Source organism: Jaculus jaculus, chromosome 10, assembly GCF_020740685.1.
Source record: "Jaculus jaculus isolate mJacJac1 chromosome 10, mJacJac1.mat.Y.cur, whole genome shotgun sequence".
Lineage (NCBI taxonomy): Eukaryota > Metazoa > Chordata > Mammalia > Rodentia > Dipodidae > Jaculus > Jaculus jaculus.
The window spans coordinates 47,042,664-47,068,922 of NC_059111.1; the positions used below are offsets into that span (position 1 = coordinate 47,042,664).

The 26,259-nt window shown below is 36.9% G+C and overlaps 1 protein-coding gene across 3 annotated transcripts in view; it reads right to left on the reverse strand.

Annotated features, from left to right (window-relative positions):
• Window positions 1–12,254, reverse strand: part of Sema3c (semaphorin 3C) — a 180,387-nt gene extending 168,133 nt beyond the window's left edge. Inside the window, exons 1-2 of one of the 3 annotated variants that reach the window (XM_045160300.1) lie at window positions 11,990–12,254; window positions 9,890–10,030 (exon numbers count right to left, since the gene is read on the reverse strand). In XM_045160300.1, the coding sequence (XP_045016235.1) occupies window positions 9,890–9,992 (103 nt within the window). In that variant the 5' untranslated portion in view covers window positions 9,993–10,030; window positions 11,990–12,254. Of the gene's footprint in view, window positions 1–9,889; window positions 10,031–10,487; window positions 10,507–11,989 lie in introns of those variants that run through there. The other 2 variants (XM_004662315.2, XM_045160299.1) reach the window with 2 other exon arrangements.
• Window positions 12,255–26,259: the final 14,005 nt, after the last annotated feature.

Sequence of the window (26,259 nt, forward strand, 5' to 3'; positions counted from 1 at the left end):
CATCAAGTTAATTTTTGACTACCAGATCATAAATATTGAAGTGGCAAGAGAAGAATTAATTTCCATGCATTACAGAAGATAAATACAAATAAGTGAGTTTCAGGAGAGTTTAGAGGTATATGTAATGCTATGTTAAATGTGTTAAATTTTGCTCCCTAGGCAGTGGTGTACCAAAATAGCATGTGGCTCAATGCTAGTACTCTACCTGTCCTGTTTTCTTGCCAACTCATACGCTGTACAAGCAAACACTCTGCCGTCTCTTCCTTGCTTCTAAAAGTGTTTTCTTGACAAAAGGGACCCTCTACCATACCTGTGGTATGCAGAAGACAAAGGGTCCTGGGCCTTTCTCAAAGCTTGCAGTGTTCTTTGCCAATGCTTTTAGAATGCATTTTTTTATAGTAATGGAACCAAAACCAAAATGATAGGGTTTTTATACCTGTTCATATAAATTATAGTTAGGAATAGAGAGAATTAAGTATTTTGACACTATATTTAGGTGACGCTGCAATGTTATCCATGAAGAAGAACAAGCAAAGCACTGTTTTCTTTAAGGAAAACAGTGCAGTAACAGTGGAGTATACAGTGGACATATGGAGAGTCATTATAACAACTTTGCATGAAGTGGCAAATGTGGCAATGGTGAAATGGCAAGGGTCAATAGCACATCTTCATAGTTAGCCTTCACCTGAGCTCAGCTAGCACATGTAACCACAAAAGGAAATCTCAGCCAGAACAACAAAATCATCTGGTTCCTGCAAAGCGACCTCTTCAGCCTTCTCTTGACACACTGCTATTTAGATGAAGTAGAAATTTTTATGGTTTTATTTTTAGGAAGGCTTACTGTTCTCGAACATAATGAAATTCTGACTTTTTCCTTCTGTCTGGCATCCTTTTCAATTTTTAAAAATTCTTTTCCTCCTGATTTTCACAAAATAATTATACATACTAGTGGGTACGAGTGTGATGATTCAACGCACCTTGCATTCATTTTAAGGTGACTCTCAAAATATTTAAATGATATTTATCTTGGACCATTGTGAAATGTCACAAGTTTTCCTGGAACTAAATATTCCAGAAGAGTCAATACAATTTGAATGAGCTTTCTCTAGGGTAAATGAAGAAAGATATCAAGAAAAATAGACTTTTACTTTGCATCTTTTAGGCAACTGCAAGACAAACTGTTCTCAACAAATGTGCCTGCTACTGTGAATGTGCCCAGAGTTCATAAAAGGGTAATTTATTATGTTGAGTGTATTTTCCAATAGCAATTCATCAGCTTTTCAGTCTAGCTCACTAATTCTCAGGAGTCCTTTTATTTTTTACTTAATTAACTTGCTTGTCAAATAAAGAAGACATTAAAAGACAAAAGATGTATAGCCTTCTTTAATTAGAGATGCAGTTATACTTAATTTGTATACTGACAATGACTGCAAAATTTTCAGAGCATTAAAACTGAATACAGTGAAAGAGGCAAAAAGAACGGGAAAAGCATATAAATGATAGATTGATAGTCCTAGTGCAAGTTTAGTTTCTATTCTCTTTTTTTTAATTTTGCTTGTGTTACCCACACATGTGGTGTATGGGGAGGTGGTATGTGTGGTACATGCACATATATATGCCCTTGCAACACCCCATGCTCTGGTATGCACAGCACTGGCACTCATCATAGTGCCTGCTCCACTGCTGTTCAGCCCATCCTAATTTTGAACTAGTCTCTTACTGACACCAGACTTTGCTGCTTTTTGGGAACTCAGGTGATTTCCTGGTCTCTGCTCACTTTTGTGGAACTACAGTAACAGGTGTGTGTATAGCCATACCTAGATGTTTACATGAGATGTGGAGATATGAATTTGGGTAATTTCATGCTTGTGCAGAAAGTGCAATTAATGGCTGACCTATCTGTCCAACCATAGGCCCTTTAATTAACATACCTATTTTTCAGTTCAGAACTTACTCTCAATCATATTTTTATGAACAAAAATACACACACACACACACACACACACATATGTACATATATATATATATGTATGTATATGGTTAGCATACAGAAGTTTGGTATTATTTATTCTAGAATTTCCAAATAAAATTTGTATTACTTGATTCTTCCCCCTTTTCTTCTCCCCTTTCCTCCTCCTCCCTCAATCTGGTATCCTCTTCCTCCTTCTGTTTACATGTCACATTTTACTTTTCTCACTTCCCTCACCCCCTTCCATCTCATCTCTTTATATTTGCTCTTGGTTATAGTATTCTACCTTTATATGTTTTACCCATATTCAATCTCTTTAATATACATACTTATAGATATTACAAGCTAGAATCTGCATATCAGACAGAACAGGTACTTGTGGTCTTTCTGCACTTGTGTCACTTCATTTAATATAATTATTTTCAGGTCTATCCACTTTCCTGCGAATTTCAGGTTTTCCATTCTGCTAAATAGAATTGCATTGTGTATAATCACCACATTTTCATTGTACATTCATTTGTTGATGGACATTTAGGCTGGTTCATACCCCAGTCAAAATAGCTATCATTAAAAACAAACAAACAAAAAACCTCACAACAAGATGAGTCTTAGGCCCAGCCTACCATGATCACTTTGCATACCCTGTGTCTGTGCTCAGCCTGTAGGAGGGGTCAGGCACAGAGGGCATGTGCTTGGCCAAAACCAATAGTCCCCCTGGTGGAGGGCGCCTCTGTCTTACTGCCTCCCACCCCTTTCCTCCCCCACCCCCACTTCCACCCCCCAGCAGAAAAAACAACAAGACCAGCCAAACAGCAAGACCTATGCTGCCAAAACAAGGGGTCAATAATGTCACAGCAGGCATGGGAGATCTGTGTTAAAGAATCTGCTTCTTGTTTTCAGATAGATGCAGACTCTAAAGACAGAACCACCCTATCATACCTCAAAAGGGCCCCAGCTGAAACTAAGAACAATTGGGGAAACATGCAAGAATGCCGTTTTCTTGGTGAACCTGGTACCAGCACAAGGGTGAAGGAGATAGACACAAAGAACAATCAACTCCTACCAAACCAGATATCCAGAGACACAGAGGCTCCCAAGATCTCAACACTGAAGCACACCTCAAATGAACCCAACATGGCTTAGGGGAATTTGCAGAAGAGGGAGCAGAACTAGAAGGCTAACCCCACAATGCTCAACCCACATACCCCAACAATGAGGGTCCCTGTGGAGGAGGGAGGAGGTTAACAATGGTACCAACTTGATTGTATTCACTGTGTACACAAATAAAGTAAATAAATAAAAAATAAAATAAGAAGAAAGTAAATAAATAAATAAAAGAAAAAAACTGACAACAAATGCTGGCCAGGGTTCAAGGAAAGAGGACCTCTCATGAGCTACTAGTGGGAATGCAAACTAATCTAGCAATTACAAAAATCTGTATGAAGGTGTCTCTAAAAAGAAAATGGAAATAGAGCTCCCATAAGACCCAGCTATTTCTGTTCTGAGCTTATTTATACTCTACAGACTCCACACACAACTCAGAGACACTTGCACATCTATGTTTATTGCTACTCCATTTTTGTTCAGAGAGTTTTGTGTGTTTAAACCAAAGTCATTCACATCCAAAAGTAAAACTTAGTCTTAGGCTGGAAGATTTGGCAGGATAAGCAAAGAAAAAATGTATTAAAATAATGCAAATCACCACAGCATTTTAACCTTTTCATGGTCATTTTCTTTTTGTGGTTCAGACTACTTAATCACTTGCTTAAACAGATGGAAAGCGTTCTGTGGGCTACTTTTTAGTATTCTAGTGAATACCACCCATCATCTAACTGAAGACTCATATAATGGCTTCTGTGCCATGCATTTTTAAACTTCCTGTGTATCTTTTTATTGCTTCTATACCTTTATAATTGCTTTAAAACATCATGGGCAATTTGATAATTTGGAACTTTTAGGCAAAATAAAATGTGAACACAGAACATAACTTCAGTTTGTTCAGTGAAGATCAGCAAAATCCATGACATTGATGAGACACTAAGTACACCTTAGCTTTTTCCTACTTGTTCTAGGATGTTGTTTTCTACACCGAAAGTATATACTTAAAAGTGATCATTCAGTTCTCATCAGCAGTATCATTTTTTGAGTGGTGTGTGTGTCTACAAGTGTGTGTACATATACTCATAGGCAGGTGGAGGCCAGAGGAGAATGTCCTTAATCTCTTGCTCATTTTCACATTTCCTTGAGACAGAGTCTGTCTGTATGAGGGGCTATGGTGTTCAGAAGCTCAAGCTTCTGAACCCATCTGCTACTTATGTTTTGGTAGTAGGCCACAGAGATTTGAATCTGCTGTATTCTGCCTGGCATCTATCATTGATTTAAGGAACTAAAATTCCCTAAAGGATGGTTGTTTTATAGGGAGTTTATAATAGTAACGGTGATGAGGGTAAGAGATATCAAACTTTAGGTTACTACATTTATTGAGCAGCAATCGTTTCCATGCTAAGAGGAAGAGAGATAATCATAGCCAAAATGAAGACCTTATTGTTAATCTAAAGCATTTACAATTACTAATTATAATATGGGCCTCAATGCATTTTTAATAGGATATAAAATTATAGACAATACTTCACAACCTAAATCATTAAATTTTAAAGACATTTTTATGAAGTCTGCACTATTCTTATCATACACATGATTAAATCTGCACTAGGGAGAATAAATAGCTTCCTTAGTGTACCATATCAAGAAGGAAGTGGACAACTATGATTGACAAGCAGCTTTAAGATGTCAAAAATTCATGAATTTTATAAATTGTTTCCTTTTGTTCTTCTCCCCATGTAGGACCTTCACACAAAATGTTCTTGAACATATTTAAAGATGCTATAGAAGACGTCCTCAAAATCACTGAACTTTATAAAACAAAACTGAACTTACATATTACTGTCTCAGGGAAAGAAAGAGTCTAGACACCATTTGGTCCAAGTGTGTTTTTTGTTTGATTTTTGTTTGTTTGTTTGTTTTTAAGTGACTAGGATAATTGAGGCCCTGAAGAAAATTCATTTAAACACTGCTCTCTTTCTAGCATAGTACCATCCCATCAGTCATATGATAATGTATATTAAAATACATGTCTGCTTGAATATATCTTCTGAACATTTTCAAAAAATTCTTAGAAACTTTAGAATTTATGAAAAACATTCCTTCTCAGTTATAACTACATTTTGTTTTTCATTGCAAATGTGTCACATACAAAGGATGCATGTAACTGACATATTTTATCAAATTGTTATACTTTATCATGTCCCTATTCCTCATTTTGTATGATAGTACATGCTAAGAATTCCTGTGAATAAAGTCTAGACCTTTTCAAAATGTTTTCCCAACATATTATCAAATAAAATAAAGTTCAATTATTAAATATATGTTGGCCTCCATTGTAACCACACAATATATATTTTTAATTAATTTATTTATTTATTCAAGAGCAGAGACAGAACACACTGACAGAGAGAAAGAGGCAGATAGAGACAGAGAGAGAGAGAGAGACAGAGAATGGGCACACCAGGGCCTCCAGCCATTGCAGATGAACTCCAGACATGTGTGCCCCTTGTGCATCTGGCTAACATGTGTCCGGGAGAATTGAGCCTCAAGCCATAGGCTTCACAGGCAAGCACTTAACCACTAAGCCAGCTCTCCAGCCCACAAAATATGTTTTTGACAAGAAATTAAGTCAGAGATCAATAATGAAGACATCTATGGTGAGAGAGAGATTGTTCAGTGGTTTGTAGCACATGTTATACAAGCATGAGGACTGGAGTATGATTCTTAGCCCACATAAAAAGTTAGATGAGGACGTGTATGTCTGTGACTCAGTGCTGGTTGGGGATCAGAGGATCTCTACGGAAAAATGGCCTAACTCCAGGATCAATCAAACACTCCATTTCAAGGAAATTACCTGATGCCAAATGTCCTCCTCTGGCCTCTACATGCATGTGCATAGAGCACAGAATCCACACAGACAAGTGCATATGCACACACACACACACTATACTCATTCCAAAAAAAGAAATCTATTAAAATATACAAACATTGATAAAGTACCATCATACAGGTAAATGGAAAAAAAAATAACTGAGGGAAAAAATAAACTAACAGGAGATAAATATTCATTTTCCTGAAATTTGTGCTAAACTGGGCTGGAGAGATGGCTTAGCGGTTAAGCGCTTGCCTGTGAAGCCTAAGGACCCCGGTTCGAGGCTCGGCTCCCCAGGTCCCACGTTAGCCAGATGCACAAGGGGGCGCACGCGTCTGGAGTTCGTTTGCAGAGGCTGGAAGCCCTGGCGCGCCCATTCTCTCTCTCTCCCTCTATCTGTCTTTCTCTCTGTGTCTGTCGCTCTCAAATAAATAAATAAAAAAATATTTAAAAAAAAAAAAAAAAGAAATTTGTGCTAAACTACTAAAATGGATCTTTGAAGAAAATCTATAGCAGTGATTATAGTAGTTATTAGAATACAATACTAAGGTTAATCATCTAAGCTTCCACAAAGAAAAGCAACTTGTTCATTCAGCAAAAAGAAATGAGATAATGTATTTTAGAGCATTAATTAATAAATATTAAGTGACAAGAAAAAAAACAGCAAAACCAAAAGTTGATAATTATTTAAAGGAGACTGATAAAATGCATAAGCCTCTAAAAAGACAAATTAAGACATAATGGTAAAGACACAAACTGTCAATATCAGCAAATAAGTAAAACTTACTACTACAGATCCTAAAGACTTAGTAAAAATAAATATTATTCATAATTTTATTTCAATAAAGTGAATATCTGAGAGTTACCATTAGGTGTCATCTTAAAAGCAAACATTACTATTTTATAATAATTAATTTTAAAATAGAAATGATATTTAATATAGCTAACTCAGGAATCATATTTCATATAAATTCATGTAAATAACATTTTTATGAATTTCAGAAAAATTTTCTAAAAAGCACATGCTACTGATTGATGCTTATTATCATACAGTACTTATCATAAAGTTCCATGGGTAAGGTCTGGATTTTTTTTTAATATTTTATTTGTATGACAGACAGAGAAGAGAGAGAGAATGGGCATGCCAGGGACTCTTGACATGCAAATGAACTCAAGAGGCTTGTGCCATCCTGTGTATATGGCTTATGTGGGTACTAGAGAATCAAACCTGGGTCCTCAGGCTTCCCAGACAAGCGCCTTAACTGCTAAGCCATCACTCCAGTCCTGGGCCAGGATCTTTTTAATCATATTTTTCATAGCATATTAAATAAGGTTTGACCATTGTTTATTGGTAGACCTCCATTTTCTTATAAGTCTTTTAGATTCTAAAGGTTTGTTGTAGAAAAATACCAATGTTAATAATGCGGTGCAATGTGATGCATGAAAGTAATATTCCCTTGAAATGCTGCTTGGCATAAAATGAGAATGATAAAACTTTAAAAAATATAAAGTAGAAGCTAACTTTGAATATGAAAGATTTAGGTTTCACAAATATTTCAAATTAATATCAGCTGAGTTACATTCTCAGCTGTGACTGTCAGCCATCTGCTTGACCTCAGACTAGGTCATCATTAAGGCACATCTGTAAGTCACTGTCTCCTACATGTTATCTCTCTGTGTCAATCCACAAGAAAAGATGGAATGTGCATGGGAAAGATGCTTCTGCCTTTTGCTTCACACTCCTTTCCATTCCAGCAATATTGGAATTCAAGTAAAACAAGTCTGGCCAGATTTTTTAAAGTTCCACTCCAAAAAAGGCATGCATGGGAACCAGGTTTAGTGAGGGAAAAATGTCTTCAAATGAAAAAAAAAAACAAAAAAAACTTCAAATGTTTATGTGATGTGCTAGCTTTATAATTATTTTCTAGTCATATTCTTTTTTTTTTTTTTTCATTGTTTTTGTTTTTGCTTTTGTTTTTCGAGGTAGGGCCTCACTCTAGTCCAGGCTGACCTGGAACTCACTATGTAGTCTGGGTGGCCTTTAACTCACAGCAATCCACCTACCTCTTCCTCCCAAGTGCTGGGATTAAAGGCGTGTGCCACCATGCCTGGTAATCATATTCTTTTTTTTTAAATTTGTTTTGTTTATTTTCATTTGCTTATTTGAGAGCAACAGACGGAGAGAGAAAGGGGCAGATAAAGACAGAGAATGAGCACGCTAGGGCCTCCAGCCACTGTAAATGAACTGCAGAAGTGTATGCACTCTTGTGCATCTGGCTAACATGGGTCCTGGGGAATTGAGCCTTGTACTAGGGTTCTTAGGCTTCACAGGCAAGCACTTAACTGCTAAGCCATCTCTCTAGACACTCTAGTTATATTCTTAAAGGTCAAAAGGAACTATGAAGCTTCTAGATCAGTCACTTATCTTGTCATACCATAGTCTACATAAGTTATAAATTAAGGCCAAACTTATTTTGCAGGGATCTGCATTGAGTTTGAGAACATTTAAAATATAAGATGCATAGTAATTTAAAAATCTACTGTAATGTCACTGGATAGCAGTCACTGTCTTGCATAGTACTAGAAATTGATTGTAAATGATAGAACTTCATTATCCTCTGGGTAACATAACTTGCAACTGGCTTTTCAAACTCTTGCAGAATTATCTCTAGTAACTCACTTATTGCAAATATTTACATAAAAAGAATGGGATGTTATCAATATAAGAGACTGTGGGTTTAGACATTTCATCAATTAGACGACTTCATTTCTTTATACACCGAGAAAAATATAGAGTTATACTGCTACCTGAAGCCTTTTCTTATTCATATTTGATAAGATGTTTCATAATTTTGGGAAAATGAGGAAGTTTCAATGGAGTAGTTTGGCATGGCTCTTAGGCTAAGGAAGCATTTAGAAGCTCATACTGTGTTAGTTCTACATGTCTCCTTCAGTGGTTTTATGACCTTGGGAAAACCACTTGGTAACAAAAAGAAAGATTGCTATGTGACCAGTAAGTGTCAGTCATTGTGCAATCTGAAATTGGAGATAAATGAGAATTTCAAACACAGGAAGATCTAACAGTATACTTTGTCATAATAAAGAAAACATATCTGCAGTGTCACTGAAGTTCATGCACAGACAAGAAACCCAATGTGATATGAACACCCTGATGTCATGATGGTGCTGCTCTTGTGCTTGTTATTGCATTTATCCAGTTTTATGTGTCTCTTGGTTCAGCAAAGCCATTCATCTACAAGTCACATGAACAACATACATGAAAGCTCCTGCATACATTTGTTGAACATTTCCACAGAGAATGCCAAGCACCTTCAACATACAAGAATATATAAAATTACACCCTGATCCTATGCTTTATAAAATAATGTTTTGGCACAATAAAAGCATATTTCCAATTGTTCCTTTTGATTACTGTCAATTCATTAGAATAATACACCAAGCACAGAATATCCTAGTGGAAATTGAAGAAACACCATTAGGACACCACCACTTTGAAGAGGACATTGGCAACTTGAAGCCTTTGTTGGTACTTAAACTCACATAGCTCCATGTGCTGCTGAGAATTGGAATGAGGGATTATATCCCAACATTGCCAGAGGAATGGCAAGATAGAAGATGCTATACTTTGAGCACTTAATCTTCTCCCCCAAAACACATTCCAAACTGTAGGGAAAAAAATCTAAGGGGGAAAAAGGCAAGGCAGCATTATACTTCAGGAATTTTCATAAACATTATCTCACCAGAGTTTTGTCTATTAGCCAATAATTTGAAATAGCCATGCCATCAAGAAAGTGGTCAGTAATACTTTTAGAGTTAGTCACCAGTAATAATTACACTCTTTAAGTTAGTAATGCTTAATCTTGATCAGAAAGAAACAGGACTTCAAACACCATTTTTTCCAGAAGTTTTATCAACTTTCTTACCATCAAATGTTAAATAAACTCTTGCTTGGGGCTGGGAAGATCCTTTGACACAGATAGAACAAATAAGTGCTCTAACCAACAAGCTGATTATGTGGAATGCCATTTCTTCAGTTTTGGAAGTTAATATCCAAGGGAAAATACCTATAAAAGAGAGATAAGGAATATGTGATTTCTTATTGCACATTGTAGGAGGATAGAAATCCAGTAACTTTGACAGAACGATCTATTCTCAAGATGCCTCTGAAGGTTTGCTGTATGGCAAACAATAGGAGGCTCTGCAACTTTGCCCCTCAAAGGTGAGCACCTTCTGATTTGTTTGTGTTCTGGAAGTCTTTGCAACAAGAGAACCGGTTTATCTTCCAGCATAACAACACAGGCATCAAAGCAGAACAAAGCAGCAAAGAAAATACTATTGATTTCCAAAGGAGTACAGATACTGTATCTGATTTTCTTTCTAAAAAACCATTCCAGCATAATGACTTGATAGCAGCACCAGTAAAATATTGCTGAATGAAGTCTCTCTGTCCCCCATAAATGCAGTAGTAGAAAAATCCCACATGCGCATTCATGGGCATCCATTGATTTCCAGAATCATTACCTCTTAATTAATTGTCTCTGAAATGGTGTGTCTATAAATAAATTGGTGTGTGACCAATCCTTGATTACTAAAATCACATTAATCAGTTATCTGCCAATGTATTCAGATGGCCAGACAGCTATTAAATGATGCAGATGAGGTAACCATGGACTAGTGCCAAGTTCAAACCAATGACCTAGTGGGAGTAATCCAGTAAGCCTTGTATCCACCAATGTATATTTTAAATAAATCAACCAGAAGGCAAGCTGTCAAAATTCCAAGAGACACATCAGAGACAATATGGCTGCTTGAAACTGTAGCTATAAAACTGATACATGTATTAAGTAATGTCTTGATACAAAGGGAGATCAGGTACTGTGGTAAGAAAAACCTACAGGAGCTCTAGTGGCCACACTATGCAAAAACAAACTCAGAGCCAGCAAAGAAACGCTATCACTTTTCACCTAGTGTAAGTATACAGTAAAATGACATGAGAGTTTTATTTAGAAATATGACAGCAATGCTAGTAACCAATATGATATGGTCTTTTAAACTGAAATTATATCATTAATTTTATTCAAGACTAGTTTAAAAAAATGAAACGTCTGCTTCATTTTTCAGAAGAACAATTAAAAAGTACATGACACTTACACTTTAAGGAATATTATAGGTTACTCTCCGTTGTGCATATACACCAAGATTTAGAAAAGAAACTCGAAGCTTCTACTACACAGATGGTAGGAAACCGTAGACATGTTTGTGTTGGCAATTGTCAAAAGAAACAATTTATTCCTGTTTCCACAACCTCTTCACCCTGTCATCCCTAAATTAACTTAGAAGAATATTGATTTTATGGGTGACTTTGCCTTAGTAATTTACCCCAGGGATTGTTGACTTAGTAATGGAAGCCAAAATAAATAAATAAGCCCAACCTAAGCCTGTTTATTAAACAGGTGGACAATATTTACACATACAAAATGCTCTTACCCGTATTCTGGTATATCTCCCCCAAGGAGTCACAAGCTGCAAATTTAATATATACATACATACACACACACAAACACATACACACACATATATGATGAAATAGAAGATCAAGCTGATTTTAGCCCCACATAGTGATGGGGGAGTGAAAGGAAAGTGTCTTCAATCTATCCCCCACCCCCACAAGTGGCTTACAACTTCCATTTAACTTGCGTTATCAGAAGTGCTTCTTGGTATCTGCACATCTACTGATCATTATATGAATGATATATAAGAACTTTTTATGATCCCTGGACCGAAAGGCCTTAGAAGGCATGGGAACCCCCAACGTTAAAGTCTCCGCAGGTGCCACAGAGATTAAAGCAAGACTCCAGTCGGGCTCTCGGCGGGCCAGCGCAGGGATCGCTCCCCAGACACACCTCACGGGCTTTTAGAGAAAGTTCCCAGAACGTGGGCACAGCGGTGTGTGAGAACTCAATCCACAGACCTCCAAAAGTTCTATCTGCCAGCAGCAGTGTTGGGAAGCACTAGCGGCTTACCGAGGTGGACGCGATCCGCGCGGTCATCGAGTTGCTCCGGGGTCCAGGATTCTATGGGCCGGTCGGTCCCTTTAAAGTCCTGTTCGCAGCCGACCTGGAAGTGCAGAGCGTCCCGCCGGTGCAAGAGCGGACGGTGGGTCCCGGGGCTTTCTTTGTACCGGGATCCTCGGCAGCTCCGGTACCGGAGCCCTTCCTCCTCCACGTCGCTCAAGTCGGCACCTCGGCCTGAATGGAGAGCGGCCCGGCGCGGGGGGCGAGGGCTCGGTGTCCGGTTACAGCGACGCGGCGCGCGGCGAGGCTGCGGGCGCCCGCCCAGCGACTGCCTCCGCGGCCCCGCGCCGCCGCCCGCCCGGCCCCACCCAGGGCGCGCCCGCCCCGCCGAGCGTGGCCACGGCGGGCCCGAGCGCGGTCCCGGAGCCAAGCCCCGGACTGCACGGGGCGCGAGCACTGGCAGGCGCTCCGCTGGGCTGCAGAGACCCCAGAGCGGAGCAGCCTCCTCTCCTGCGAGACTAGCAGAGCGGAGTCCTTTTAAGGCAAAGATCCACGTTTTGAAAAGGACACGAGTTTTCTTTCTCCTGCAGCTTTTATTTTATTTTATTTCATTTTATTTATTATTTATTTTATTTATTATTTATTTATTTTATTTATTTTATTTACCGGTGGAGAGTAACCTATCCTCCTTGAAGCACAAGTTTAACCCTTTAGGAGTACAGTTGCCTTAATGCGTTTCTTTTAATGTCCGGCAGCCAAGAAGTATGTTAATCTCTCTATATTGAATCATAGTCACCTTCCTCTTCAGGACACTCCCAAAATATAATCGCAAAAATGTTTACTTTTTTTAAAGAATGCTGTTCTGAGTTATGCCAATAATGTGAGACACAGACACCCAGACATCAGTGGTGTATCCCAGCAGAACTTTCAGGCATGCTCACTCAATTCTACACGCAACTTGATGTGGGGTGAAAATTACTTTGGACAAAGAACTAAATGTTTGAACACAGACAGAAAAGTTTTGCGTCACAGAAAGTGAACAATACTGTGCTCCAGTGTCACTGTGTGGAGGGAACGTTGTCCACCTGATCCCTGACAATGTTCCTAATGAACTGAAGCAGAGTCTTGAAGTTATTACAGCGTCAGAAACACCTGTGAGGGTGCAAAGTAGAAACAGTTCAGTAGGACAAAGGAGTGAATGCATTTTTTAGGAGGCTAACATTGGGAAACATCTTTGTTGTGTCTACACACCACCTCTTCTGTCCAATAGACATAAACAAATCTGAACCCTCCTGTATACTGGAGAAATGACTGGATCAAGTCACAAACATTTGTAAATTTGAGTTCATGCTTTATCACAAGATGCACTCCCTTGTGGAAGGCATCATGCACTATGATATCTAACATGAAAAACACATGAACACTTCTCATCATGAATCATCAGACAGGCAAATTAAAACCACAATGAGCTATCACTTCACAAATGGTAGAAGATTAGTGCCAAAAAACCAAAAGTTAAAACTTTTTGGCTAGGAAGCATACACTGTTGGGATAATGTAAATTAGTACAATGGTTATGGAAATATTTATCAAAGTTTTTTAAAAACTAACTCAGAATCACCATATAATCCAGCAATCCTACTTCTGGGCATTTTCCTCAAAAATTTGAAATCAGTATGTAGAAGAAATGTCTGTTTTCCCATTCACAGGGATATGCACAATAGACCAGCTAGGGATCAGCCTAGGTATCAACCTCAGTCTGGGATGAAGAAATTATTTTATATATGTGTGTGTGTGTGTGTGTGTGTATGTATATGTGTGTGTATATATATAGTATCAAATATCAAATAAAATATAACATATAGAGAGAGAGAAAGAGAGAGAGAGAGATAGAGAGAGAGAGAAGACTGCATCATAAGGTCCCACTATTCAATAGAAAACTGTACAGATTTGGAAACTCAGATAATTCCATCATTTGTGCTAATATGATTAGAATTGGAGAATATCACAAAGTTAATAAGTCTGAACCCAAAAGCCAAACCCCACATGTTTCCATTTATCTATTGAACCCAAACAAGCAGAATGTACAATGGTGGTTACCAGACGTGGGAGGTAATTCATGAGAAGATAATCTCAGGGAACAAAGCACTGATGAAACTGGAGGAATAGATTTGACTTTGTTTTCAGATCAACTGCACAACATGGTGAGCATAGCTGATGACTGAGTTTATACATTTCAGTATTGATAATAGAATACATTTCTAATGTTCTCATCACAAAAATCTCTTCAACAATTGAGGTGACAGATATTCACATTAACTTTGTCTTCTTATATCCAACAATCTTATATTGCCATAATCCTATAAGTATAAATATAATTAGTCAGAATATAATAAAAATGTTTATGTATGTATCTTTACATATTCAACAGATATATACAAGAATTTAATAGTAACATTCCAATAATAATATCTTCAAAGTTATGTGATTTAAAAAAACTATTTGTGTGTGTATGTGTGGGCATGCCAGGGTCTTTTGTTGTAAGTGAACTCTAGCCACTTTGCACCCAACTTTTTGTGGGTGTTAGGGAACCAAACTCATGCCACCAGGCTTTACAAGAAAATGCCTTTAACAACTGGGCTAATTTCCCCTGCCTGCTATCTGTGTTTTTGAAAGAAATTTCCAATTCAATAGCTATGCTATTCTTTTTTAAATAATATAGTAAAGACATCATAATTAGCTTTTGACTAATTAACATAATAAAAATATTGGCTTATCCTAGACAGAAGTTTATAAAATAGATATAACCCACAAATGTCTGACGGAATGTAAAAACAGGCAACACACATAAAGGAAATGTAAATAAACTCTGCTTGCTTCTTTGAGATACTTCAGAGATTAAATAGGTTATATTCTATTTTTTCTTATCTCCACAAATATATCTGAGTTACGAATGAACCATTATAATGATGACTGAATTATGAATTATTAATTGAGACATGTAAAGCCTTCAAGAACTGGTTAACCTACAAATCCATGCATAGTGGAAGCTGTTTGTACATTTTGTTTAGTCTCAGGGAACCAAGACAAAATGCAGCAATGTACATACACATCAAATGGTACACATACCAGGAGGTTAATTCCAAAATAGATTTTCTTTTCTTTTCTTTTCTTTTCCTTTCCTTTTCTTTTTTCTTTTCTTTTTCCTTTTCTTTTCTTTTCTTTTCTTTTCTTTTTGTTTGTTTTTTTGTTTTTCAAACTTTAGCCCAGGCTGACCTGGAATTCACTATGGAGTCTCAGGGTGGCCTTGAACTCACAGAGATCTTCCTACCTCTGCCTCCCAAGTGCTGGGATTAAAGGTGTGCGCCACCACACCCGGCTTTCCAAAATAGATTTTCAACATCGAAAAGAATTCCATCTTTCACACATACTCATGGGGCTTTGGAGATTCTGACAAATAGCTTGCATTTTATCACAGTCTAGGAAACTCACATTGATATTCTCTCTGTCTGGCCTAAGGAAACGTTTTCCAGTGTGCTCCTGGAATTTAATAGTATTTGCTCAGTCCTGAGACATTTACAGTTAGCCACACCTCAAAACAAATCATAAAATACTGATAGGCATTAGCCAAGAAAAATCCAAGCCCAAGGACATAGTTGATATTCATGCTTACCTGAATGTTAGGCAACATTCAGGGTGAAATGTTCAGAGCAGCATTAGGAGGTCCTGACAAGAATCTCCCCATTCCATTTCCCAAAGTTATGTAGAGACTCAAAGCACTTTGAGAAAACAGGACTTAGATGAGAAATCTGGAGGGCTAGGAGCCCCTTTCAGATTATGATCTCTGGTGCAGTCCTCACAGATGGGAAGCACCACGAGCTAAGTGAGGAAGCTAGTTTGAGAACAGGGACAGTAAATGGGTCTACAGGAGCAATGATGTTAGCACGTTTACAAGACATGAGGTGCAGTGTTTTCCTATGAAAACGTCTTGGGAAAGAACCAAGATGGAGTTTTGAAGAGCACAGTACTTCCAGAAAGTCTGTGCTTTTCATGGCTGTTTGCTGGGTGTGCATTAGCCTTTCTTCTACTTGGGCTGCATTAGCAGCTCTGAGGCAAAGCCTGCTAGACAAGTCTGGTACAGAATCCTGGGTGTGAATTGCTGATAGGCTTTCATATTTCCTCTGTCAAAATCAGTCCTAATGTGTGAACTCGATAAGTGTGTCTCTATTTTCATTCTTAGTCTGAATCTCAAATATATATTCCAGACTACTGATGGTTTCTTTTTCTTTCTTTACCAATACATTATAGACTCTCCACTTTCTTATTTCAGGCTCTGTGATATTAAACTATATAAACTAGTGTTAAGAGTGTTCTCTGGAGGACACTGGCCAGAAAGAATATTGGTATATATTGCCTTTTTATATTTTGTAAAATGAAACCTGATGAAGGTATATTATGAAATTTAAAGTTTAGGAGCTGGAGTTAAAGCTCAATGGTGCAGACTTGGCATAGCATGTGTGAGGCCCTGGGTTCAGTATTAATCACAACACAAGACAATAAATTTAAAAATAAATAATAAATAAAATAATGTTTAAATTTTTGATATTTATATAATATCATCTCAAGTGCAGTAAAGTCCAGCATTTCCCAGTGGAAGCACAGAACCTACTGTCTGGGTATATACTACAGTAATAAATTACATTATTCCCCTTAGAAAAATAGCATAGGAAAATGTGATAAGAGTCTGTTAGTGATTTTGTTTCTTTAGTTCAAAAATACCTTGTACACATGGCAAGAGTTGTGAAAGAATGCTGTGATTATTCACACCTTCATCACAAGGTGAACTGTAAACTGTTTTGGATGTTTTCTTGGAATATATCAGTGAGGGGCAAGTTTGTTTTGGGGGGATCCACTATGTACAACTGAAGTTACAAAGTTCCCCACAATTATTTCAGTTATTTAATAAATACAGTTTCTTTGCTAAATATGTGCACACATAGCCACTATCATATTCTTTTGAGAAAATAACTACTTGCATGGGGTTATTGTATTGAAAGTTGTCTGCTCCCCTGGAAGTACCAAACCTTTTTCCACATTCTCCCAAGATAGCCACAGGAAGTCTATGAAGGTCACTCTGGTTGTCAGCTGTGTGGACCTACTCTCAGAGACAATAGACCACTGGTGCAGTGCATACGGACTTTTTTTTTACGCTAAATTGACTCTCCTCACGGCTCATGAGCATGGCCTTTTCCACAATTATCAGGTGTATGTGCTCACTTTTCACCTTGCCTGAGACAGCCTCATATTATTCAGCACTGCTTTTGCCAGGCTAGCTGGCTCATGAGCTTCTGGAGGATTCTTTTTCCTCTACCCCTTTCTCAGAGAAGGAGGGCAGGGAGTACAGCTGCTCATGCTAGAGAGGCCTTTCCTTCAGTCTGAGGATCCAAATGAGTTCTCACCTGCACTGCAAGTGCTTTATTCACTGAACCATCTCTCCATCCTGATACTTTAATGTTATTGCCAGCTTTAACTTAATAATTATGTATTTTAGGGATTGCTTGATTTTCAATTTTAGTTATATTTGTAAAATACATGTGATTTAAACCAACTTCTGCTAGATTTGAGGTTTAATTAGATGCAGTAGTGAGTGTTTAGACATTTTTTCTCCCCAATAATCTCATAAGAATTTTTCTCCTGCATCAGTTAATGTTACAATTTTGTGATTTTTTTTCTCCCTTTGTTTTCTGACTCCTCCAGAGAAGACATAAGAAGCTTAGATACTTTGTAGCTGGCTAGAGAGCCAGTTTTGGTAAACAGTGACTGCTGGGTATATGTCTGCTTAGTTAAACCATTAGGTCTTAGCACCTAAATGAGAAATTTTGTTGACCATGATAATATGATATTACAGCACATGCAATTTTTGTAGGTTTCTTGATAAATACATTCCAACGAATGGTATATGGCTTCAGACAATATTTCAATTTAATATTGAATGTATGAAAACTTCAGGCATACCTTTATACTGATCATTGCTAGAGAGACAAGTGATATGACTTAATTTTAAATTCCATTTTGAAAAATTAAAGTTATAAAATTAAAATTCAGAAAATATGTTTGAGTTCTCTATTTACAATTTTAAAAAGACTGAAACTTATGTCATGGTAAAAATAAAAAAAATTACAAACTTTGCAATTCTTGGCATTAGTTATATATTTCAGAAATTAAATATAATCTTGATTTTTTCTCATACTTAAGTCCAGTGTGTTTCATTTTAGCTTTGTTTTACTAAATTCTTAATGGCGTGAACAAGAACATGGTCTTTTAAGATGTAATTGCTTATTAGCTGTATTTTATATTTTTTTTTAAATATTTATTTATTTATTTGAGAGAGACAGACACAGAGAGAAAGACAGATAGAGGGAGAGATAGAGAATGGGCGCGCCAGGGCTTCCAGCCTCTGCAAACGAACTCCAGACGCGTGCGCCCCCTTGTGCATCTGGCTAACGTGGGACCTGGGGAACCGAGCCTCGAACCGGGGTCCGTAGGCTTCACAGGCAAGCGCTTAACCGCTAAGCCATCTCTCCAGCCCAATTTTATATTTTAATCAAATAATTCCATAGATTTAGTCTTGTCTTATTTCCTTATTTAAAGGTATATATTGCTTTAAAAACTCATATATAAAATCTTTATTTAGCCAACATATTAACAATAGCCTTATGATTATGATGATGGTGGTTTGTAATGATGATGAAGATGATTGGTTTTTTGAGGTAGGGTCTTGTGCTAGCCAGTCTGATCTGGAATTTACTATATAGTCTCAGGCTAGCCTTGAGCTCACAGAAATCCTCCTACCTCTGCTCCTGTGTACTGGGATTAAAGCCATGATTAGATGACAAAGGAAAGCTAGGGAAGGAAAGAAATTTGAATGAAACATAGGAAAAACAAAGAACTACTCTGAGGGTCTTGTCACCTGTTCATAACTTTGTGTAAGGAATCTGCGGATGGGCACTGGTCCTTAGCCATCGCTATCAGCCCTGCTGCAGATATAAGGAATGCGGTGATGGCCACTGGTCATCAGCCATTGCAATCCACCCTGTTGCAGCTGCAGTATTCTTTCAGGCCATGACCACACTGTCTTGCCATCACATTTGGTGGCTTTCTGTAGGAAATCAGCATTCATCATGGGAGCTTATAGTTTGGACTGTGTCCCCTCAAAGGTAGGTTGAAGTCCAAATCCCCTTGTACCTCTGATATAACCTTATTTAGAAATGGGATCTTGGAAGGCCTAATCCAGTTAATGAGCCCCTTAATCCATCATGGCTGACACTTTTAAAAGAAGGCCATTTGAAGACAGAGGCAGAGTGTGAAGCTTCACTGCCAGAAAGCAAGGAAGCCTCAGGGTTACCCAAAGCTGGATTAGACAAGTAGCTTCCACTCAAGGCTGCTGAGTGAGTGCAGCATGCTAACATCTTAATGTAGTCTTCTAACAGAAGACCTGTGAGAGAACACATTTCCCTTGCATAAGCCACTCAGACAGTGATGAGATTTTACAGTAAACAGACACATTTAATTAATTTAGTGGTTTTCCTTTCTGAATTATGACATTTTATGTCTTCTGCGTTGAAACCCTTGATGTAAAGTAAGCATCTGTGAGAATTTGAACAAAATTTTGTATCCTCCTTGGACCCCAGTTTCATGGCTTATCAAATGTTATTGAAAAATCTTTCCCTTCCAGGATTGAGTACTTGAAGTCAATATGCAGAGACATTTATCGTACCAATAACTGTGGGCTAACTCCACAATGCAGGACCCATTTACATCAACAAGGAGGGTCCAGTGGGAGGAGGTAGATCATGGATGAGCCTAAACAATGGTACCAAACTGCCTGTATTTGCTGAAAAGAAAACCAATAAATTAAATTTTAAAAATATATATTTGAAATCAATGACTATTACATTTTTGCTTCAATAATTTTAAACTTGTATGTTTAAATATTATTAATATTAATATACTTAAGTATTAATACTTTTAAATTTGTTTTTATTTGAGACAGAGATGGTCAGAGAGTAAGAGGAGAGAGAATGGGCACACCAGGGCCTCTAGCCACTGCACATAAACTCCAGATGCATGCACTACCTTGTGCATTTTATGTTTATGTGGTTTAGGTTTATGTGGGACCTGAAGAATCAAATCTGGGTCCTTAGGCTTCACAGGCATGCACCTTAACCACTAAACCATGCCCCCAGCCCCTTAATATTATTCTTTAGCAAAAAGGAACCAATGTTCCTTTGGGAGATGACTTGCAATAATACCAGATGGGAGGAAAGAATAAGATAAGATATGAGCCTAGAGCAACTTGTAGTTCCATAGAAAAAGGAAGTTCTCAAAGGAATAAGGGAACTCAAAGGACATAAACCATCTAAAAAAGTTCTAGTGGCCAATGCTGGAATAATTTGAATAGCATAGTAATTAACTCAGCACTGAGTCAAGATTCTCAAGGCAATGCAAAATAAGGACATATAGAGAAATTGTCACAGACCGGAGAAACCCAGAAGATAAGACAGCTGACATGGAACATAAATAAAGCATTAATAAAAAACATCACAAAATCTAAATAAATTCTAGAGTTTAGTTAAAAACAATGTACCAATGTCAGCTTCTTAAAAGTGTGAACCTTGGTCACGTCACACATCAATAAGAAAAATCTGAGTGACAATCATGAGAGCTGTCTGTATAGCTACCACTTTTCTATAAATCCAAGTTGCTTCAAAATAGAAAGCATGTATTTTTTCTTGAATGACAGAAGTCTAAATACTGAATACATAGTAGCCTTATAATAAAAAATAAGTTCTCTGGCCAAAATTTCTCTTTTAAAAATACATACTAGCTATATTGCTATTTCTCTTGTAAAAGTACATACTTTAAAAATATATAATGGCCTATCTTAATATTTCCTAATTTCCATATTATCTCTTGTATATACATAGCTCTATATTCCCTCCCAATCTCCTTTCCCTCTGAGTGATTGTTACCATCTTTTGTTACACAATTAATCTTGGTTAAATTATAAATTGTATTCTATTCTAACACTTTACTTTTAGCCTATCAGCAATGCTCAGTATCTCTTAATCACCCTTTATGTAAGCTATGGGTATTATTGTCACACACAATCTCACCTTCAGCTCTTCTCACTCTCTCTTTCCTCACTTGAACGTTTTCTTATATGGTACTAAATTTAGTTACACTTTCTAATTTTACAGCTAAAGTGAACTTCTGTAGAATTCATTTATAGCTCACTTTATTAAGTTGAAAGGCAACAAGTGATTTTTTTTTAATTTGGGTACACCTAAATAATGTTTACATGGAATTATTACATATACTCTGGTAACATTTTCTTTATTATCAAGTTTCCATTTATTTATAAGTTCATGATTTTTTTAATTTCAAGGTAACTTATTTTTTGTTTCATTTTAAGTATTCAAGGGCCTTTGTTATCCACACTCCCCATCCTTGCATTCCCCCCTGAAATAATAAACATCTATAACCCTATTTCTCCTGGTCAATTTGAGCAGCTTCCTCTATAAATTACTCTATTGTTTCAATATGAGTCCTGAGGGTAGAATTCCTTATTTTATACCTCCATCTTCTCATGTTTTATTACTTCGTTTTGTTATGCTAAGTATCAAACCCACAGCCTTGTATCACATCTTCAGCCACTCTTTTCACACAAATTCTTACTGTGTAGATTTTCCATTCTTGGCTTTCTGGAGTGACAGGATTAGATATGCATCACTACTCCTGACTTCTATCTTATTTTGTCTGCTTCTTTACTCAATTTTTTGTTTTGTTTTGTTTTGTTTTTGGTTTGTTTGTTTTTTCTAGAACATATATCTAAGGTGTCCATGACAATCCTGTCACCAATCACTCCAGAAAGAGGTCTGACACACATATTACAATCTTTTCCAAGTCCAATTCTGTTGTTAAGAAGTGTAATGTTGGCATCATTGTTATTCCTTTATGGTGGCCCACTGTACTCCCTCTGTTAGAAATTGCTCTTTGTCCTATGACAATATACATTACTTTCTCATCCTGTGGTAAGTACCTAGTTGGTTTTTTAACTATAGTGTTGTGGCCATATCTTTCAAAAGTTATCTATTAATTCCTTTAAAATTCTTTCCTTTGTATTTTTTCTCTTTTTGGTTTTTAGAGTTCAGTGTTTCATTGATTAGTGTATAATTGATCTCTTACAGGTTTCATGACTATTTGAGAGACTTCCTTGAGATCATCTTCTAAAGTTCTTAATGATTTTTGGGGAGTTTAATGAATTACTAATTTCTAATAAAATATATTTTATTCTCTTATGAGACCTTATAATGTGAGTACAGCATGTTACTTTTCTTTTCTTTTTTTTTCTGTTTAAAGCCTAATAAGGGTTAGAAATGTGCCTCTACATGGAGTGCTTACCTAGCATGCATAAAGTTTTGCCTTTGATCCTTAACACTGCACACCACTAAGCATAGTGGCACACACCTGTGAATCCTAGCACTGGGAGATGGACACAGAAAAGGCAGAAGGTGAAGGCTATCATCAGCTACATAGCAAGTTCAAGACCAGCATGGACAACATATGCCATGAATTAAAAAAAAAAATAGATAACAAGACTAATGGTAAGTTATATTTGTGGATTTTTCCTCTTTTTTATAAATAAGACTTCCACCTGGTCATTTATTTACTTACTTTGCTATTTCTTCTCTAAAATTTCCTCATCTGTCAGGTAGACTTTGGCCACCCATTTAGGTTGGTATATGATTGTGGTCTTGGTGGTACACAACTGCTAAACTTGCTTCAGAATGACCTCAGGGATTATTACTTGGCTCCCTAAAGATGAGTAGAAATGTTGCTTTGGGTGGATATATCCACCCATGTAACTATCTTTAATATGTTAATCTTAGATGGTAGGATCAGAAAGCTGTCCTCACATCTAGTGTTTTTAGTTGTGATAATTGGTGTAGATCAACAATCCTATCTTCTGCCTTTAAATGAATCTCTCACACTTAACAGTTAGGGGCACTTCCAGGCCTGAACCCTCCTGCGTTGTGCAGCTCCTGATGACTCTACTCACAGGTGCTGCCTTCCCCTTTCCCCCACCCACAGACTCCTCTGTCCTGCAATTCTTCCTTCTGCCTCCCACTAGCTTTCTGTCCCCTGGAGATGGATGTAAAGCCTGGGGATAGTCCCATTTTTCTTGCCTTGTTGAGAAGTTAAGCTCTACTTCAACAAAAAGTTGGGTTGACACAGATGTCAAATCAAGTGTTTCATCCACAGGGGAGGAGTGCCTCATTCCATCTCCACCTGCTACTGTTTGTTTTCAAATCACAATACTGGTTTTAGAAAATTTCACTGCAAAGATTTACTTACTAAGAAAAATACACGCTTCTGCAATTGTTCCCAGCAGACTTTGCTCACTAGCCTGACAATTCTAAGAATTTACTGCATAGGAGAAACTTGGTAATTCCTAAAATGAGCCAAACTGTGTTTAATATAGAGTAGCCTAAACATCATCCCTCATTTAACTCCTGATCCTCATTCTGGCTACAGAATTACACTCCTATAAATTATACTCCTATAAATTTTGGCCATTCCTTTTGGTTTATGAATTTTTATTTCCTGTTTGGTTTTGTTTTTAAGTTAGGATCCTGTATCCCTGATGTCATTGAACTTGTGTTCATCTACCTCAGTTTCTTGAGTTTCTGTAACTACATGCTCCACCATGTCCAGCTTGAAGTTGAATATATTTTAATCCTACACCTAATCTTTTGTTGATATTATTTTATTCATATTTTAAATAAATGTGTTAATATTATGAACAGACAGCATTTGTGAGTATTTTAATGTTTTCTGTAAAACATTTGCATAAGTGACTTTTGGTCTATAAATTAAAACAATGTCTTAGAATATGTTCACAAAATTCTTCCCACTGAATGTTATTTATAGGCTAAGTTCTATACTATGCTTTCACACTAAATAAGTTAATATGTAATTGATAATTATAAAATAGGTTTTAAGTAATTTCACATACTGTTTTTCATTCATTCACCAGTCTTAAAGACTATGACTTACACAGCTACTTGTAGGGCCTTTCTCTTTATCAGTAGATTGTATAATTGCCTTTTAATGTGGAGTGGACCTGTGACTTCAGTGGCACTTTAATGGATTTTAAGTAGATCCTGACCCTGACCTTATGTTATTTGCATGTGAATTTCCACAAACCATTAGGTCTGTGTCCCTTATGCACTTCAGCTTTATGGAGCACACTCCAGCCAATCCATTCTTCTCTAGCCTTTCATTTCTTTTGCTATGTGATAAAAATGAGCATTTGCAATTCAATTTGACCCATGATTTAGTGGCAAAATTTGATAACTACTTTTAATTGTGACATTAAAAATACTAATGATGAGTCAATTTCAGATGAGTGAGTTTGAACTACACATTCCACACAATTCCATTGCTAGGGCTGGAAATGACCTCTGTGTAATGTATGGTCACCTCAATGGGCTTATCTTTCTCCACTGGAGGTATTTATAGCTTCTTTATGTGAGTGGTTGGTCTTTGTAAACTATTATGAACCCCTTACCATTTTTACTTTGGCATGTAAATAAAAAGTTAAAATTCAAAGCAAGTGCATCAAAGAAGACAGTTTGTGATCATTAATTAGGCTTTGGTTGGAATAATTCCTAATGATGTGAATAAACAGATTTCTTTAGTTGAGATTTCTTATTTTCATCTACAAAGATGCCAGTATTATCTTCTCAACAAATTGCTGCTTGATTAAATAACAATCTGTTTAATGCACCTTTTATTCTTAACCATGTGGTGAGATTTAAAATCCTATAGTCAAAAGGGAGCAAGGAGATCATAGTGTCTAATATATTCATTATAGCTAAAGTACTGTGGAAGGTGAATTGACCAGGTAATACTAACAATACACAATGGCACCTCGGAGAGAATGAGTACCTACTGTCAGTAGGCCAGAGGTTTTTCTCATTGCCATTTTGGGTACAATACTTTTCCAAACCTCAGTGACTTTACTCTTCATTGCTTTAGAGAATTCATATGAATGAATCAATATATCTAAACATATATGTCCATTAACAATGGACAGAATTCATAGCTTCTTGGTATTTATAAAGTGAAGCGTATTTTAGAAACCATCTAGGGCTTGGGAAATGGCTTAGTAAGTAATATGCTGTCTTGCAAGCATAAGAAACTGGGTTCTGGTTCCTACCACCCACATTAAAAAAAAAAAAAAAAGCCAGGTACAGTGTTGCAGGCCTGTAATTCCAGCACCAGTGTGATAGAGACAGTAGGATCACAGGAGCTTGCTGACCAGCTGGTCTAGATAAACCAACGAGTCCTTAGTTCAATGAGAGACCTTGCCTCAAAGAATAAGATGGTGAGCAACTAAAGTAGACACCTGATATTGATTTCTGGTTTCTACTCTCTCTCTCTTTCTCTGATGTCTACTTACACACACATGCACACCCACAAAAACAAACAAACATGCATATGTACATGCATACATATCACACAAACTAAGCTATCTTTTTTACTCTAATCGCTGTGCCACAGAAGTGTGTGTGTGTTATCTGTAATATTATACAGAATTAATAAGTATAATATTTATACATAGTCATTTATGCATATATACAGGTATTTCTCAATATCCATATATCTTTTTTGTTTCATCTTAAACACTGTAATTTTTAAATTCTACATACTTATTTAATTCAAGTGCTTATTAGGTCCCTACTATGTAAATTATTAGACCCATACCATGCTGCAAATATTACCTAATTTCATTTTATAATAATGCTGAGAAGTTTTCTTATGCTCAATTAAAACATCAAAATGGGGTTGAGGAAACGATCTGACAGGGAAGACACTTCATATCTCACATAGATGGGATTCAGATTCTCATCCAGCACCCTCCACAACTTGGAAGGATAACAAGTTTCTTGGGCTCTTTTCCTATCTCTGCTTAAAAACAGCCATCCTTGCTCTCACTTTTGGGTCCTTCATTTCATGGGAGCTTCTGCCTAAGATTGTCCTGCTCTTTTTCCTAACAGTTTCACCCAATCTGCTTACTAAGATCTGATGAGCTCTAAGTTACACTGTAATTCATCATTTTATATGAGAATTTTTTTATCTTTGAAATTATTTTTAAGGTTTAACATCTCAGGTTCATTTTATAGTTGGAAAAGCAGACATTTCAGAATGAAA